This window comes from Magnolia sinica, chromosome 9 (assembly GCF_029962835.1).
Source record: "Magnolia sinica isolate HGM2019 chromosome 9, MsV1, whole genome shotgun sequence".
In the NCBI taxonomy this organism is placed as follows: domain Eukaryota; kingdom Viridiplantae; phylum Streptophyta; class Magnoliopsida; order Magnoliales; family Magnoliaceae; genus Magnolia; species Magnolia sinica.
In genome coordinates, this window is record NC_080581.1 from 70,730,489 (window position 1) to 70,746,815 (window position 16,327).

Sequence of the window (16,327 nt, forward strand, 5' to 3'; positions counted from 1 at the left end):
CTGATGTGGGTGCTATTTCACATGCCAAATGCGATGTTTGTTTCACGTTTCAGATATGTATGAACTATGTGGAGTTTAGTGTATTCCATGTATTTGTAGAAAAGACCGTATGCGTATGGAATTTGAAATTATGTTTGCCATGATTAATTGTCGTGTGATTATGCTAGTTGTATGTATAACAACTCCTTAATGAAAGGAATTGCCCTAATACGTGCTATCACCAACATACGTCATGTATGTTGGAATATATAGTCTAAGTGTTTGTAGAAATGTCTGAATGAAGTGTGTAATAAATTGTACGTTATATGGGCGTTGAGAAGAGATTCTCAACTATCATAACGATGTGTATGATTTCCTCCATGTAACTTACATTTTTTGTCTATTTTACTTAGGGACTACATGTGTGAATTCATGTTTAAGTTGAATTCCATCAAATGCTCATATGCTAGCATGATTGGAATTGTTGATCCATTACTGTTCTGATTAGCTTGTATGATTATCTGTTATAATTGAATGTGTTTGGGACTACGGTATAGTCCAGACAATCAGTAACAAGCACTGAATAGGTGGCTGAGGTTGTTTCGCGACATAGGACGTGATCGATGAATCCGAGTCGTACCTGGGATGTCAGCAGTGATTGGGCCACACGGAGTGCTTACGCACTTCATGTCGATTAACTCAACGTGCGCTCATACTAGTCGAGCTCGTCAAGTAACCCGATTGACCCGATGTATGTTCACCATGTATGGACGCTACTACTTGAATCTAAGATATCAAACTCACCAGTGAAAACCCTTTTAAACCTTGGTACATCGATCCGCTAAGACTCATGAGCCGGGCATGGTGGTATGGGACACCGTGGTCGAGCTGTCGGCCTACGCCGGGGTGACGAGCATCCCCGTAGTGACCAGTGAGCAACCCAGACTCGTGAGTCGAATACGATAGTATGAGACACTGTATTCAAGCTATCGACCTACACTGATAAGGTGACGAGCCCTTTGTAGTGACTTCGAGCGTACGCTAAGACTGCGTAGAGGCGACGAGCCCTTATGAGCAACATGAGTACACTAGGCCTACACTAATAAGGTGACGAGCCCTTTGCAGCGACCTAGAACCGTAACATCGTATGAGATTTACTAGGATTGACGACCCTAGATTGGATCATCATTTGAGAATTGATATAAGGGAGGTACCTTAGCTTCCCAATCCTGCTGTATGAAAAGGACTAATAAGAACTTGGTAATCACGTTTATGCACCGCACTACATGTGCCATTTGACGTTGGACAGAGTACTGAGGAAGTGACTGACATGCACGACCATTAGATGAAGATCGCAGAGGGAGTGCAGGCGAGGTCATGCATCATTTATTCATACAATTCTTGCATTAATCAGAGTACTTAGGAATGTTCAATTGTATTGTTTTATATTACTGCTTGACTGAATTAAGAACATGTTAACCTTTACTTTATTATTCCACAGAGTTGATCACTTACTCCCACGTTACGGGATGGTGTTGTACACACCAACCAGACTCTGTCTTAGCTGCAGATGGAGACCCGACTGATGAGGCAGAGGCGGACTTCGTAAACGATGAGGATGTTTTCTCATATATGCAGTATTTAGGCGGGTTTGCATAGATCGTTCTGATTGACAGGGCTTCAGGGTTATACTTGTAGTGGACGATTACCTTTTTGACATTTTTGTAATTTGAAACAATACATGTAATTATTTACCTGGCAATGCATACATATTTTGGGGACCTATACTGAGTTATAACGCTATACATATTTGAGTAAGTCTTCTGCTTGCGTATTACAATTGTCCCTGGATTATGTATTGCTGATTTGGTTTAATCTTATTCATGTTTTATGCACTAATACAGACAACATTTAATCATCATTAAATATGTTGCATAAGTGATGTGTTGGAACTCGGGAGTTGGACTTCTACTCGACCCCCGGTTTTCAGGGCGTTACAGGGGGTCTTAAAGCGCAGTTCAAATGTACGTAGAGAGCCTATTAGTTCTACTTTCATGCTATCTATATCCTTACACTCTTCTATGGAGGTTATTTTGGAGGTGAATCTCTTTGATAGAGACTTGAGTATTTTCCTACAAATGCAGGCATAAGGGGGCTTATTCTCCTAAACTCCATTTGGAGTTACAAATGTCGTTATTGTAAGCATGGAGGCTCTAAAACTTTGTGTGTGTGTGTGTGTGTAACCTTTCATTTGCAAAGATCTGAGTGCCCATTCTATAAGAAAAAGGCTCCAATAGATCTATAACGGCTAATCGTCGGTCAGACCTACGAATGTTCGGTTTGATCGAAAATAGCCAGGGTGAGTCCAGAGGGTTGCTGGACAAAAATCAGCACTTTGATTTTTCTGTTACCAGGTGGGGTGTCTATGGTTATACTTTTCAACATGCCATGAGTACGATAGTCTAAGTCCAAAGATCCCACATATGCATATGTGACACCATCAATCTCCAAGCACTAAAAAATTCTCCGCACATGCCAAATATACATGCATATTTATAAATGTGCGGCAAACCAATCTTTTAGTTCACATGTGTTTGACAAACAAGGAAAGAAACAAGCAATAAACAACAACTTGTCCATCATTAGCTAGTCTTGATAATATGAGGTGGATTGCTGGCCGCAACACAATCCAAATCCAAGCAACATCCTAAGAAAGGACTTTCCTTTTGGAAGAAATAGAAGAAAATGGCCCGTGCGGGCAAAACTAAAGGAAAGAGTGCCCGATCATGCCTAAAACAACTAAATCACGTGGCGGACATAACCGAGTAAGAGTCCTAAGTATGCCAACATTGGTGTGTCCACGGTGACAAATCTCATTCTCAAGAACATCTCGGTACAGGAATTTCTTAGCATAAACAATATAAACTTTTTAAATATATAGTTATTAATGAATTAGTTAAATTTTTAAACAATTTTTGCATAAATATCAAGGTATCTCAAATCACAAAAATAAAATAAAATTGAAAGTACCGATAATTTAAAATCGCACGATGGTATCATGTTATTAATTTTTCACAAAAATACCACAGCAATTTCAAAATATTGGCGATATTGGTGACACTGGGTGTGTCCAAAACCTGCTCAGATTGATTCATATGCTAGGAAAATGCAATGTCCATTGACTCACATTGGAACAATGCTCTCCACAACTGAAATTCCCCAACTTACAAGCTTCCCACAGCCAATACATACACAATGCCAATGAATAAATACCCATAAAAATACAGGAAAAGGACAGTTTTGCCCTCACAATTTCTACACCACATGGGATTTGGGTGATTAACATACAATATGCTATACATGTACATGCATAAATGGCCCTGTTTGGTTGCCACTTAAAAATGAGTTCATCTCATCTCGTTTACATGAGTTAAATGGTAATAATTATATATTAGAGATTTTGACAAGGATTAAAAATAATCTTCCACAACCCATATAATTTATAGAGCTTTGCTAAGCCCATACACAGGTGCGATACAGTTCATGTATCCACCACACATGTGCCGGCATGGCCATTGTAGGTCTAAGATCCAATCTATCAAAAGGCTACTACTATGCTGACGCCCAAGAATCAAGTCAGGTGGGCCACAGTTTACAAAAACAAATGTATGGCTGTGAAAAAGCTTAGCTGAAGTTGACTAATCCATCCACCTGTTTCCAACATTGGGGCCCACCTGTTGAGTGGAGGAGATTTAAGCATCTAGAAGGTAGGACTATACTTGCACAATGTGAGAATGGGAGGCATCTATTTCAAAATGTTTTCTAGTATAAATAGCCAGGAAGCAGGAGCAGCAAGTAGTTATATGGGACAGACCAACCTGATGGATGGATTGGATCTTGAACTAAGGTACCATTCTAGCACGAGTGTGACATGCACATAAGCTGTATTCCTGTATGCATGTGGGCTTACAGAAGCTCTAATTTTTATATAAGCTATGATCTCTAATAAGTAATTATGGTAAACTAGAAAAGGATGAAATCGTATTTAAGTGACGACCAAACAGAGCCTAAATAAGCTCATTGTCATCAGGCATTGTCCCTCCAAGTTCTCTTTCAAAATCTGCAAGAAGTTCCCAACCTCAGCTTCAATCTCATGCTCTTCCGTGACTCGAACGCCTTTGGCAGAAGCTCCTCAAACTTCCCCAGAAACAACTCCCATTCCTCCTTGCCCATGGCTCTGAATGATATCTCCCCCCATTCATGGTTATGCTCCATGACCACAAAGCTCACGCTCTTCGTCAAGCCTAGAAACTTGCGATCGGTGGCAGACCCCATGCCGTCATCATCCTCACTATTGTCATTGTGGTCGTCATCTTCCTCGTCCAATGGAGATAAGGTGTCGTCTATAGAGAATCCCCCGACCAATTTCGCAGATGGATACCGTAATGGCATCTTAAGGAGTGGATGATCTAAACTATTGTTACTAACCTTATCGGCAGGGCAGATATCTTTGCAGTCCATATCAAATTGGAACTGTTCGATCGCTTCTTGTTTTTCTTCTTCTTTCTTTTCCTCTGTTGATCCTTGCTCGTCGGAATCATTATTGAATGCAGTGTTCATTCTCACCATCGCTGCCTTGCAAAGCCTCTCCAACATGCTCGGCTCCTCTTCCATGCCATGGAACTCTCGGGTCATCATGTCACCAATGTCGGCAAGGCAAAGGCCTGCACTAGCTGCACACTTTAAGAAAATCGTGCAAAGGACTAGAATTCGAAGAGATGACTCACTCAATGAGGGTAGTTCAGATCTAAGAAGTTCGGCATCCTTCAACGGATCCAGTCTGCTTATGTAGTTCAATTCCAACTCGGCGAAAGGCACGGAGGCTTGTGGCCAATGCAACCACTCAAAGTAAGGGTCGTCAAGCGATTCAGGCAGGCAGAGTCCATGGTCTATGGGCACGAGCTCAGCTGCCCCACTTTCGCATCTATGGTTGGCGCAACTTGCATAACCACCATGGGCGCATTTCCTTACAAGGATGTTTCCAGCATGGCGGTCGATGTTGAAGAGCCTTATGTCGAGGATGCCGATATGATGAACAGATGTAATGGAGAAGCTTGATGGTCCAAGGTCCCCTGCATTGAAGTCATTAGCCACAAACCGTTGGATCGAGGCGATCTTAACTGACGGTTGGGGTGCGATTGCAGCTGATGATCTGGAGCGGTCAACATGGAATGCTACATGCAAGATTTTGACAAGGGCGGTTGGGGGCACCCCGGCAAAGCCATCATGGTCAAGGAGGTAGGCAGCAACTTCACGGATACCAGTCTCGCTGGCTTGAACTGAACGTCTCAAACTGGTCTGGCCAAGGATCCAACCTGCAATGCCGCCTTTTGGATTCTTCATGGCTAGCGGCTCCTCATCGATGGGTTTCACTACAGCAATGCTCTCGCCGGTGCGGCTGTGCAGGAAATATGCACCACCAAGCCCATCACGTGCCGGCACTAGGTCCACGCCGGATGCCAACGCGATGGCCGCTTCCACTACAAGTGAACGGACATTTTGGCCACTGTGACCTGCGACAATTTCTACCCTGGGGCCGCTACTGAATTCGTCATCTGCCTTGGTGCTGGCAGATAAGCAAGGCGTGGATAAGCTTCTTCGGTGGAATCTAGCGGAGGCCATGGCCATCTTGAAGGAGGGGATGCGGTTGGTCCGGTCGAGTTCCATCGCAGCAGATTCGAGGTGCGCGAAGGAGGGAAGCTTGCATCTCTGGGCCCAGCCCAACGGCTTGAATCCATGATGGTGATCGATTGCAACGGCCATTAGAGATGTTGTCATGAAGGTGGGTCTTGCAGAGCATGCTTGGGGCAGTTTCTCTCAGAGTAAGCTTGGCGAAATAGCCATCAACAATCTGCAAAACCTTACACATCAAGCCTGCATTGAAGCTACTGTGATGGAAGATCAAAGCATGGTTCTAGAACTCGGTGACTCAACTTGAACTGGCAGGATTTCGAGCTGAGTCTCATGGAAACTCACTACGGCATGTTTGGATATGTCGAATCCACCGAGATTCGTAATGATTACCTAATGATGGTTTTCCTTCTTACCTGAGAAAATTGAATTCCGAAAAAGGGGTCTGTTAGTGTGTAACGGTCACCTTGTTTCTTGTGCCAGGGAACTATCACTGTGGATAAGTGCAATGATTATGTCATGGAAACCATGGTTTTCTATCTATCTGAACAGCCCCAGTTGTCAAAGGAATCCAATATCCTTTCCTTGTGGAATCCATGTATCCAAACATGCCCTTACATGATTCCTAGTGCATCACATGTGCAAGACAGAGCCATGAAACTGCTGAGCCCTTCCATGGTGATCACCTGGAGCATAAACCAGTCCAAGTCACTCATCATGTGGGGCCACACCACCCAAATCAATTGATGGCTGAAAATCAGACCCCCGTACAGTTGTGTTCCACCCAGATCGGTGCATTGGCCTGATTTTCTCAACGGGTGATCTTCATGACAGGGCCCACCTTTGGAATAGGTTAAGTGCCCCAAACGAATGACGCATCAGTGGGCAAAATGTTATAGCATGGTAACATGAAATGGTTGTATTTGTATATGATCATTCCTCATGTAAAAAAGTATCAACCAACCTACAATTCCTCGCACCTCCCCTTCAGGATCTTCACAAGTTCCTGCCAATGAATAAGAAGATGAGAAAATCAGGGAAATTAGAGGTCATGGAAAAGGGACAAGATATACCAAATGGTTATTATTTTGCGAAAATAACTGAAGAGAAGTTAAGAATGAGAAGAACTTTGATACACTTGCCAGGTGTGATGGTTGATACACAGGCTCTAAGACATTCTATGCATGGCATATGTGTATCTCAAAGTACTCCAAATCATGGGCCTTTATTTAGATATTTGCAACCCAAAGCTCATTGATTTGGTGTTCTAACTGGAAGGTTGGTGAATATTCAACGGACAGTCATAATGAAAAATAGTAAGAGGTCCAAATTCAAAAAACAAATGTCCACTAATCTGAGTTCGGAATCATTCATTCTATCTGATTTTGAGGTTCTATCTAATTTAAATCAACATATGCCGCTTGTACAAATTCTAAGTGCATGTATATCAACCATGATACTGCCAGAGTATTAAATAACTCCCCCTGCTCTACTTTGTGATCACCTGACACAAGAGTTAGGGGTCCACGCATCAAGCAGGTCACACTCTATGAAAACAATGAATGGTGTAAATGATACTTGAATTGAAATATTTCAACCCCTTTATAATTTAACTCTTTTTCTTTCAACATGAACCATCTCCTTTAACCATTGTTTTGTGGGCCATTGATAAGATATTCTGATCTTGATTATAATTTTTGGTTACCCATTCATGGTAGGGCCTCACGTTTTCTCTAAAACATTGATTATTTGATCTTTTCTCTAAAAAACAAAGATGCATGGAAAGGAACAAAATATTAAAAGGAAAATCATACACCAACTTATATCCTTCACAAGTTCCTAAAATCCAGCCTGAAAAGAATGGGGGAGGGGGGCCCCACCATAAAACTCCCAGATGAAATGCGGGGTCCACCATTTTGTGCATATGTCATCCAACCTAATCATCAAGTGCAACCCACTAGGATGAAGGGACACACTGAAGTTCAAGCCATTCCAAAAAACAGGTGCACCACAGCAAGTGAATATATAGGTTTTGGGCATGATTATACATTGCACCCTATGGTGCGTCCCATTTAAGTTTTGGATCGAAGTGAGTTGTATAATATGTGGTGAACATGAGGAGTCACACTAAATGCAAGGTTTGGATTCCATATACATATCACAGGGGAAATTATGCTATCCTTCCCCAAAGGATAATAGTAGTAGTAGTAGTAGTAACAACAGTTCCCACTAGCAATTCAATCCCGGATGCTGTAAAGGTTGTGATTTTACTAAAGTAAGAGGGAATTTTTTTTTCTTTGAGTTCATCTTTTCTAAGGTTGTCAAGGGGTATCAGGACCTGACAGTACTTGAGGAACCCAGCCTGGGTAAAAGGAGATGGGTCTGATATTAGGCCCCGATTTTGAAAGTTGAGTCGGATACATGCAGTGTTCAAAGTATCGATATCACTACAAGTTTACAAGTTTCACTGGCTGGGAATATAAAAACAATATCAATATAGCCAATAACCAAAAATGCGGGGAAACATTGGGAAAACATGAGGAAAACAGTGGATTTTTTTAGTGAAATTTCAGGAGATGCTGAAATACACATTCACATATTTAGGAATCAAAAAATTATAAAAAGAATGCATATATAATAAGTTTCCATTTAATGGAGGCCTAAAAGCATGTGATGTCGAAAGAAATCAGTCCAACCATCCCATCCATTGCATCTATCCATCCAAGCATCCAAACATTCATCAATATTTCAAAATATTGACAAACACATGATATTTTGCCAAGAAATTGTTGACAACTGGAAAGAAAACGAAAGATTGTAGCCTCGATAAAGCCCATGTTGTGATAACGATAATGTCACCATATTATCGATACTATTGTCAACAAATTAAACACATCATACAACCATGCACCCATAAAAATTTGAAATGGAAATGTTTTTAACAAACAGGTTTTTGGCAATATTGATACATTGGCGATATTATCGAAATATTGCCGATACATTGGCGATACAAGCAACGCTTGGAATTTACACATTCAAAAATATTGGCAATACATTGGTGATAACCATACATTGGCAATACAAGAAACATCTGAAATTTACATAGTAAAAAATATTGGCGATACTTAGTGATACATCACCGATACCTTAAAAATTTCTAATACTACTAGTGTCATTGGTATCGCTACCGGCATCATTGGTATCACCAAGCTGGACAAACGGAAAATATCCAGGATATTTCGATAATATCAAGGATACTTCGAACAATGATATAGGTGCACCGCTTCATACCCGTTATATAAAATAGATGTATTTTGGTTCATTATCGGATACCCAATGCAATCATTAGTTTTAAGATTAAGGCATTTCAAGCCATAAATCATTGGATTTCAAAAGGAAAAATTACTTAAGAGATGGAGCGTTGGTTGGACTTTCATGCCAACCCATGCCCATTTCTCATTGCACCCAGATTCCAATGAAGTGTGTTGCTTATAGGAAACACCCTAGTATGAGTTTGGAATGTCATATTGTCTGGATTCATGATCTAAGTTATGGCATAAGTTTGACACTAGCCACCAACCTGACTCAACCCTCCTCCTTTATCCAAGCTTGGGACCAACAATGAGAGCACAAAACTCCCATAGGCGCAATTTAATAGACTATTACATAGGTTAATTACAATCAAGTGCTATCAAGTAGTCCATTTACATGGGTTGATTGCAATCAACGAGTTGATTACAATCAATGAGATATTCTATTTGGATGAGAATGAGTAAGCGAATTTCCTCTTAAGAGGACAAAGTTAGGAGAGAAACTTCGATGCTCTAGCAGAATGTGATGGATGATATGCATGCACACTTAGAAATTGCGTACGTGGCATCCAAGTATTTGATTTGAAGTGATAGAATTATGGGTCCTAGTTTAAATATATCATGAACCAAAATTTTTGCTTATTTAATTATCTAACTATTGGATTTGTGGCCATCTATTGGACAATTAAAAATAAAAAATATCCAATGGCCCTATTTCAAGAAAAAAGTGTCCATGAATCAGAGGTTAGGATTGTTTCAACCAATCTGATTTTGGAACTTTCACATAGAAATGGGGGGCTCCCCAATTTTAGTTGGTTTATTTTGAATTAGCACATGCCACCTGTACAATTTTTTAGTACCTGCAAAGCAGTCGTCTTACTCTACCAAATTGTAAAAGAACTCTCCCAAAGACCATCCTCCAAAATTGCAAAGTTGCAGCTCGCAATCACTAAGGGAAGATTAATTTAAAAAGTGTGTGTGTGTGTGGGTGGGTGGGTGGGTGGATGGGGATCACTGAAGATGAACAGCAGGGGCATGGAAGAGAAATCTCTTTGCGTATACATGGTAGGGAGATATTTCCAATCCAACTAATTGGTCCAATCATGGACAGCCCATGTTTCAAAAGTAAAATTACCAAGGACAGTTTGTGAGACCCGATGGTACCTGAAGAGCGCCTGGGTTTGATGGGATTGGGGTCGCGAGACATCAAACATGATACCCTGACCCGCTAGACCTGACCGAACAAGAGTACATGGGTATAACAAGACCTGACCCGAACCTGACCCATTGACAACCCTAGTCGTTTAACCCTCGAAAAGCACATTTTGGGATTGAATTAGTGAAGGCATTATTCGGTATAATCATAATCCCCGGGATTATCCTAATTTAGGGGTGACATGACCGAAATACACATCTACTTCTTTAAAAGAATGGTCAAGTCGAGCATTGCACCTAAAGCGTCCAACAAGTGCACCCCACCATGATGAAAGCATGACAAAAAATCAACCTGAACCAATCATCAAGTGACAACATTTAAATTAGGATATTTTGGAAACTAAAAAGGAAAAAGTAAAAAAAAAAAAAAGTAAAAAAGAGAGATCACATGTAAATTAGGAGTTTTTGGGTGTCTACATTATCTTTTTATGGTGTTGCCCTACTTTCTTCTAAACCGGCACTAGTGTAACCTGACTCCTTTTATGTGTGAAACAAATTCCAATTAAATGGATTTCCCCTGTTAATGGTCAAATCTCACCGAACTTTGTTTAAACAAAAACAAAAAAGTTCAAACACATTAGCAAAAATTTGTGGATCGATATTACCTCCAATATGTAACTAGTAACCACATATTCCAAAAATGTAACACTCAACACAAAATCTAACTATAGAGATACAAGTGAGGCCAACCAAATGAGCAAACCAGATCTGGTACAAATGTGCCCTGAGTGGCATGGCACCGAAATGGGAATGTTAAGCCTAGATATATGATCTTCGAGCGTCAAATGTGCACACCCTGCAAACCCAATGACATACATGTGTGGGAGATCAAATGTTCATCCAATGGTCCCCTCTATGCATATCCCCCCTAAAAGTAAGACACAAGCGAGAGGTCACCTTGCAACAAAATCGAGTTGGTTCACTCATCAAGTGGGCCACACTATTGGAGCAATTTTCTGCCTCAACAAATGGATATGGGCCACCTAAAGAGTGGATCAGCATTATCCAAGACGAGCGATCTTCGTGGGGGGACCTACCATTTTAATGGTACTAATATGGAATTATAGAGTAATGCACTATACAATTTAGAGTAAAAACCTTGAACACCGGTGAGCAAGGTATTTCATAACAGTAACAATGGTCGTAACTGCCACCAGCGTTATCGTTTCGTTATGGCCTTGTTTTCTGTATTTTTGAAAACATTTGTTTCGGCCCCGTTACAAGACCGTTATGGACAATTTTTTCTATAATGACTGTTATGGCCATTTTGGCCTTGGAACGCTTAACACCACTGTTATCGGCTGTTACGTAACCGTTTTGGCATACCATACTGGCGACTCATTTAGGGTAGCAATCAACAAAGGGAACAAGAGAGAATGCATCATGTTATCACCAAATTTCAGAAAATTTCCCTAGAGAACACCCACCCATGGGACCCACAATCCTTTAAGGGACATTTGTTTGCTCAGGTCTACTACGTAAATTCCATTTTGCATAAGTAAACCTAATTTATGCCCATATGTTTCCACCAATTTTCTTCTATAAACATTTTTATACCAACCCATTTCTTATATAATGGCCAAAAAAATTTCACGCCTCTAACAAGGAAACACTTTCCTATGTAAATTGCTCCCTTTTGTTTCACTACCTAAATATGGACCGTCGCTACCCAAACCACTCATTGGATGGCCAGGATCATCCATTTAAAGTGATTTGAGAGAGATAGGCTATCAAAGGTGGGCCCTACATGATGGATGGTCCACATTAATGCTTTGCCCTCTCTAGTCTACTCAAAATGGACCGTTCCATTTACCAAACAACTAACCTAATGGTTAGGATCATCCAATCCAAGTGACTTTAGAGGGATGGAAAATCAAAGGTGGGATCAACGTTGTGGACAATCCACATCAAAGTTAGACTTTTTTTTTTACCATATTCAATATGGACCATCCATTTCCCGTACCACTAATTCTTATTAATGGTTAGGATAATTAGATCAAAGTGATTTGAGAGGAATAGGCAATTTGTGAACGTCGCGGCAGAGCACACACCAAACTTCTTCTTTTAGTTGCGCAGATGGGGAGTGGTATTGACTTAGATATGATACGCATGTAATTTGGAGTTACCACTAACCAAATGAAGCTTTGAGTCTACGGCTGCCAAAAACTGTAGAATCACTTAGGAGTTAAGGAATCATGAGATTCCCCAACTTAAGTGACTCCCACGATTGGTCTGCAACCATAGATTATGAGTAAGGGCCTCAGTTACAGAAGAAAGGCTGTAGAATCACTTAGGAGTCAAGGAATTGTGAGATTCCCCAACTTAAGTGACTCCCACGATTGGTTTGCAACCATAGATTATGAGTAAGGGCCTCAGTTACAGAAGAAAGGCTGTAGAGTCACTTAGGAGTAAAGGAATTGTGAGATTGCTCAACTTAAGTACTCCTACGATTGGTCTGCAACCATAGTTTATGAGTAAGGGCCTCAGAAGATAGGGATTAGGAGCCCTTTTTCCGCCTGCACGTCGTGCGGTCTCTACTTTATGGGATTTTACTCTTTTTTTTTTCTTTTTTTTTTTTTGAGATTCGATAGAGTTTCAGAGTTAGTACATATGATCGTGCTTCACATAAGCCATAAGGACCGGGCAGGCAAAATAAAAAGAATAATTTAGCCCTACTTTGTAGAGCCAAGTGACTCCGAGTAGGTAAAATAAAGTAAAATGTAGTAAATAAAATGAAATGCAATGCTAGCCTTACTTTACATAGTTTAGAACTCTAGGTAGCCAAATAAGATGCAAATGTAGTCTCAGTTTTACTTCATGGAGTTTAAGACTCCAGGCAAAAAAATAAAGTAAAGAAAAATAAAATAAAATAAAATTACAAGTCGATGTTGCGGATAGGCTGGAAATGTGCGGAGTGGAATGTAATATGAGCTTTGATTGAGATGTGAGAAAGACAATGGGAGACTAGACAACCTTTTTTTACAAAAGAGATGATCAGATATTGTCGGTTCCAACCCTACTCTAGACTTCAGTGTTTTCTTCAGTGGGTTATCTCCTCTTTAACTGGCCTCCCAAGTTAGGCAACACCTCAGCATGTCAGGAATCTTCAGGGCACTCCGAATCCTCGAACTGGCCTAAACTGCTTTGCCGTTTTGACCCTCCTTCGACCCTCTCTGCTTATCTCTGACCTCCAACCCCCTAGAATGGTAGCTATTGTGTAAAATTTATAGACCTCAACCATTGGCCTATGAATGGCTGATAATGATGTTACCATTGCCCATCAATAATTTTGCTTATGTACGGGTTAGACAACCTCTCCCATTATGTAAAAGTGAGCCACATGGATCGTTGGCTTGTGCCTAGCCAACAATGATGTCACACCCCCAACTTTTATTTTTTTCTTTCGGTAAGAGCTAGGAAACATGTTTGTTTGGTAAAAGCATGCCAGGTGGATTGTCAACTTGCCACGAGCATGGGGTTGTTTTGTCCTTTTTGCTGCACAGTTTGCCATGTACAGAGGGTATTCGGTGTCCCAGAGGGCCAGATGTTTGTCTGATATCTAGCCGCCCTAGTTTGGGATCAATTGATCAAGTCCATTGGTTATTTCCAAAAAATGCCAGGGACCCTTTCGACCTGCCCTGTCTGGATTTGTGATGCTTCTTGGGTTGGCCAAAAACAGTTTTAATCAAAGATATGCATATGGTCAGGGTTCCTTGGAGTTTGGATTATTGGCTAGGATTTGATTTGTCAGGTTCTAGATCAGCCAACCAAGTCCATTGGTTGCTTCCATGATGTGCCGAGGATCCTACCCATTTGATTAGAGGTGTCAATGGGTTAGGCTCGGGCCTGAAAAATCAGAATTTTGAATAGGGCCGGCCCAACGACCTGGGCCGAAATAGTTCAACCCAAGCCCGGCCTGTTGACAACCCTACATTTGATCGATTTGAAGTTTCTCGAATTGCCCAAAGATGGTTTTATCGAAGCCCAACTAAAGCTTGAAGAGTAGTTTATTTCTCATTTTGGGTGGGGTGTCTACACAATCAGAAGTGGATCAAACAAGATGGATGATCCACATCAATGCTTAAACTTCTCTACTATACCCAATATGGACCATCTATTTCCCATACCACTAATCTAATGGTTAGGATCATCCGATCAAAATAATCTAAAAAGGATGGGCAATCAAAAGTGGATTGGCATGATAGATGGTCCACATCAAAGCATAAACCTCTATTATACTCAATATGAACCGCCCATTTCCCAAACCACTAATCCAACTGTTAGGATCATCAGGTGACGTAGGGAAGGGTATGATAAGGAAGATCATTGTCTACCTCAAGTGGGTAAAACCTTGAATCCACAAGGTTATTCTTAAATCCACAAGAAAAAAAGGATATTCATAATTTTAATTAAAAAATAATGCTCAGACTTTCTTATTACATCACTTATAAAGAAAAGCAAAACCCTAATTACGAGTCCTAATTAAACTAAGCTAAAATTTACCGAAATAGTAAAATTTACTAAAAATAGAAAGTCCTAATTTAATCATGCCAGATGATTCCTGACATGATTAGAAACAAACACTAAGAATACTGCATATACTAGAACTCTAAAATGAAAGAGATACGTCAACCTAAAACTTACTAAAAATACTAAGATTTTCCTAAAACTACGATTTTGAATTGGAAGGAAGCGTCTTCTCACGAAATGGAGTGACGCGACTGGCTTACGAGGGTTGGTTGGCCCCGGATGGCCTGTTCCAGTCAAAATTCATAAGTCGTGCGTCCCATAACAATACCTGGATAAGTCATGGCTGATTTATGGTTCGCACTTCGAACGACGATTTCTCCCTATCCAGAATGAATTTCTTCAATCTGGACGTGCCTGGAGCCTAGTTACGTCATGCCCTATGTAGGAGACTAGGCTCGAAACTGATCGACTAGGTCCGCTTCCGTTTGGGCTTCTTTCGGTCCACTTGTGCAAAGAATGGGTATGCGGCCCGCTCTACATTAAGTCCCCTCCACTAGAAAAAAATTTGTCCCCGAGTTATCCATCGGATTCGGCTGACAATACTCGTATAAATCTTCCACATTGAACATCCGCAAGCTAGGTCCTCGAGAAAATCAACGACATAAGCGTTATTATTGATTTTCCTGAGTATTGGAACTGGGCCTATCTTTTAATTCTCAGCTTGTTATATGTTCAAGTCGAAAACCGCTCCTTGCGTAGGTGAACCAACACATTGTCGCCCACTTCAAACACCTTCTGGCGCCGATGTTTATCAGCTTCTTCCTTGTACTTGAAGTTAGATGCCTATCATTTTTTCTGAACATCGGCATGCATAGTCACAATCTAGTCTGCCGTATTTTCCGCAGTAACATTCACTCCCAACAACTTAGGCAATGGGAACATGTGAAGTGTATGCTTGGGAACTCGACCATACACGACCTTGAATGGGGACTTGTCAGTGGACCGATTCTACATGTTGTTGAAGGCAAACTTCGCCTGAGCTAGAGCAAGATCCCACTGTTTAGGATTATCACCACAGATACAACATACGAGGTACCCAAGCATACAATTCACCACGTCTGTTTGTCCATCCATGTAAGGGTGGTAAGTAGTGCTAAACTAGAATGTGGTATCAAATTACCGCCACAAAGTCCTCCAAAAGTGACTAAGGAACTTGGTATCACGATCTGAGGTGATAGTCTTGGGGACACCATGACCTCTCTGAAGAACAAATTGTCTACATGGGTCGCATCGAGAGTCTTTTTACACAGGTTGAAGTGGTCCATCTTGGAGAACTTGTCAACCACAACAAATACCGAATCCATACCTTGCTAGGTTCGTGGAAGACCTAAAACGAAATCCATGGACAAGTCCTCCCAAGGCCCATCAGGTACGGGTAAAGGGGCGTAAAGGCATGTGTTACGTGACAGCCCCTTAGATGCTTGACATGTATGGCACCTCTGGACAACTTTTTTAACATCCATCTTCAACTGTGGCCAGAAATATTGTTCCTCCAAAAGGGTTATCATCTTGTCTCACCCTAAGTGACTGCCGAGGCCACCGCCATGTAACTCTTGAATGATGCGCTCTCACAGTGAACTCTGTGAAATGTATAATTGGTT

General features: G+C 41.1%; 1 protein-coding gene across 3 annotated transcripts in view; it reads right to left on the reverse strand.

The window, feature by feature from the left end:
- Positions 1-3,106: 3,106 nt before the first annotated feature.
- LOC131255627 (phosphatidylinositol 4-kinase gamma 8) overlaps positions 3,107-16,327 on the reverse strand; it is a 32,219-nt gene continuing 18,998 nt past the window's right edge. The window contains exons 2-3 of one of the 3 annotated variants that reach the window (XM_058256387.1): positions 6,639-6,676; positions 3,107-5,890 (exon numbers count right to left, since the gene is read on the reverse strand). In XM_058256387.1, the coding sequence (XP_058112370.1) occupies positions 4,093-5,817 (1,725 nt within the window). In that variant the 5' untranslated portion in view covers positions 5,818-5,890; positions 6,639-6,676 and the 3' untranslated portion in view covers positions 3,107-4,092. The other 2 variants (XM_058256386.1, XM_058256388.1) reach the window with 2 other exon arrangements.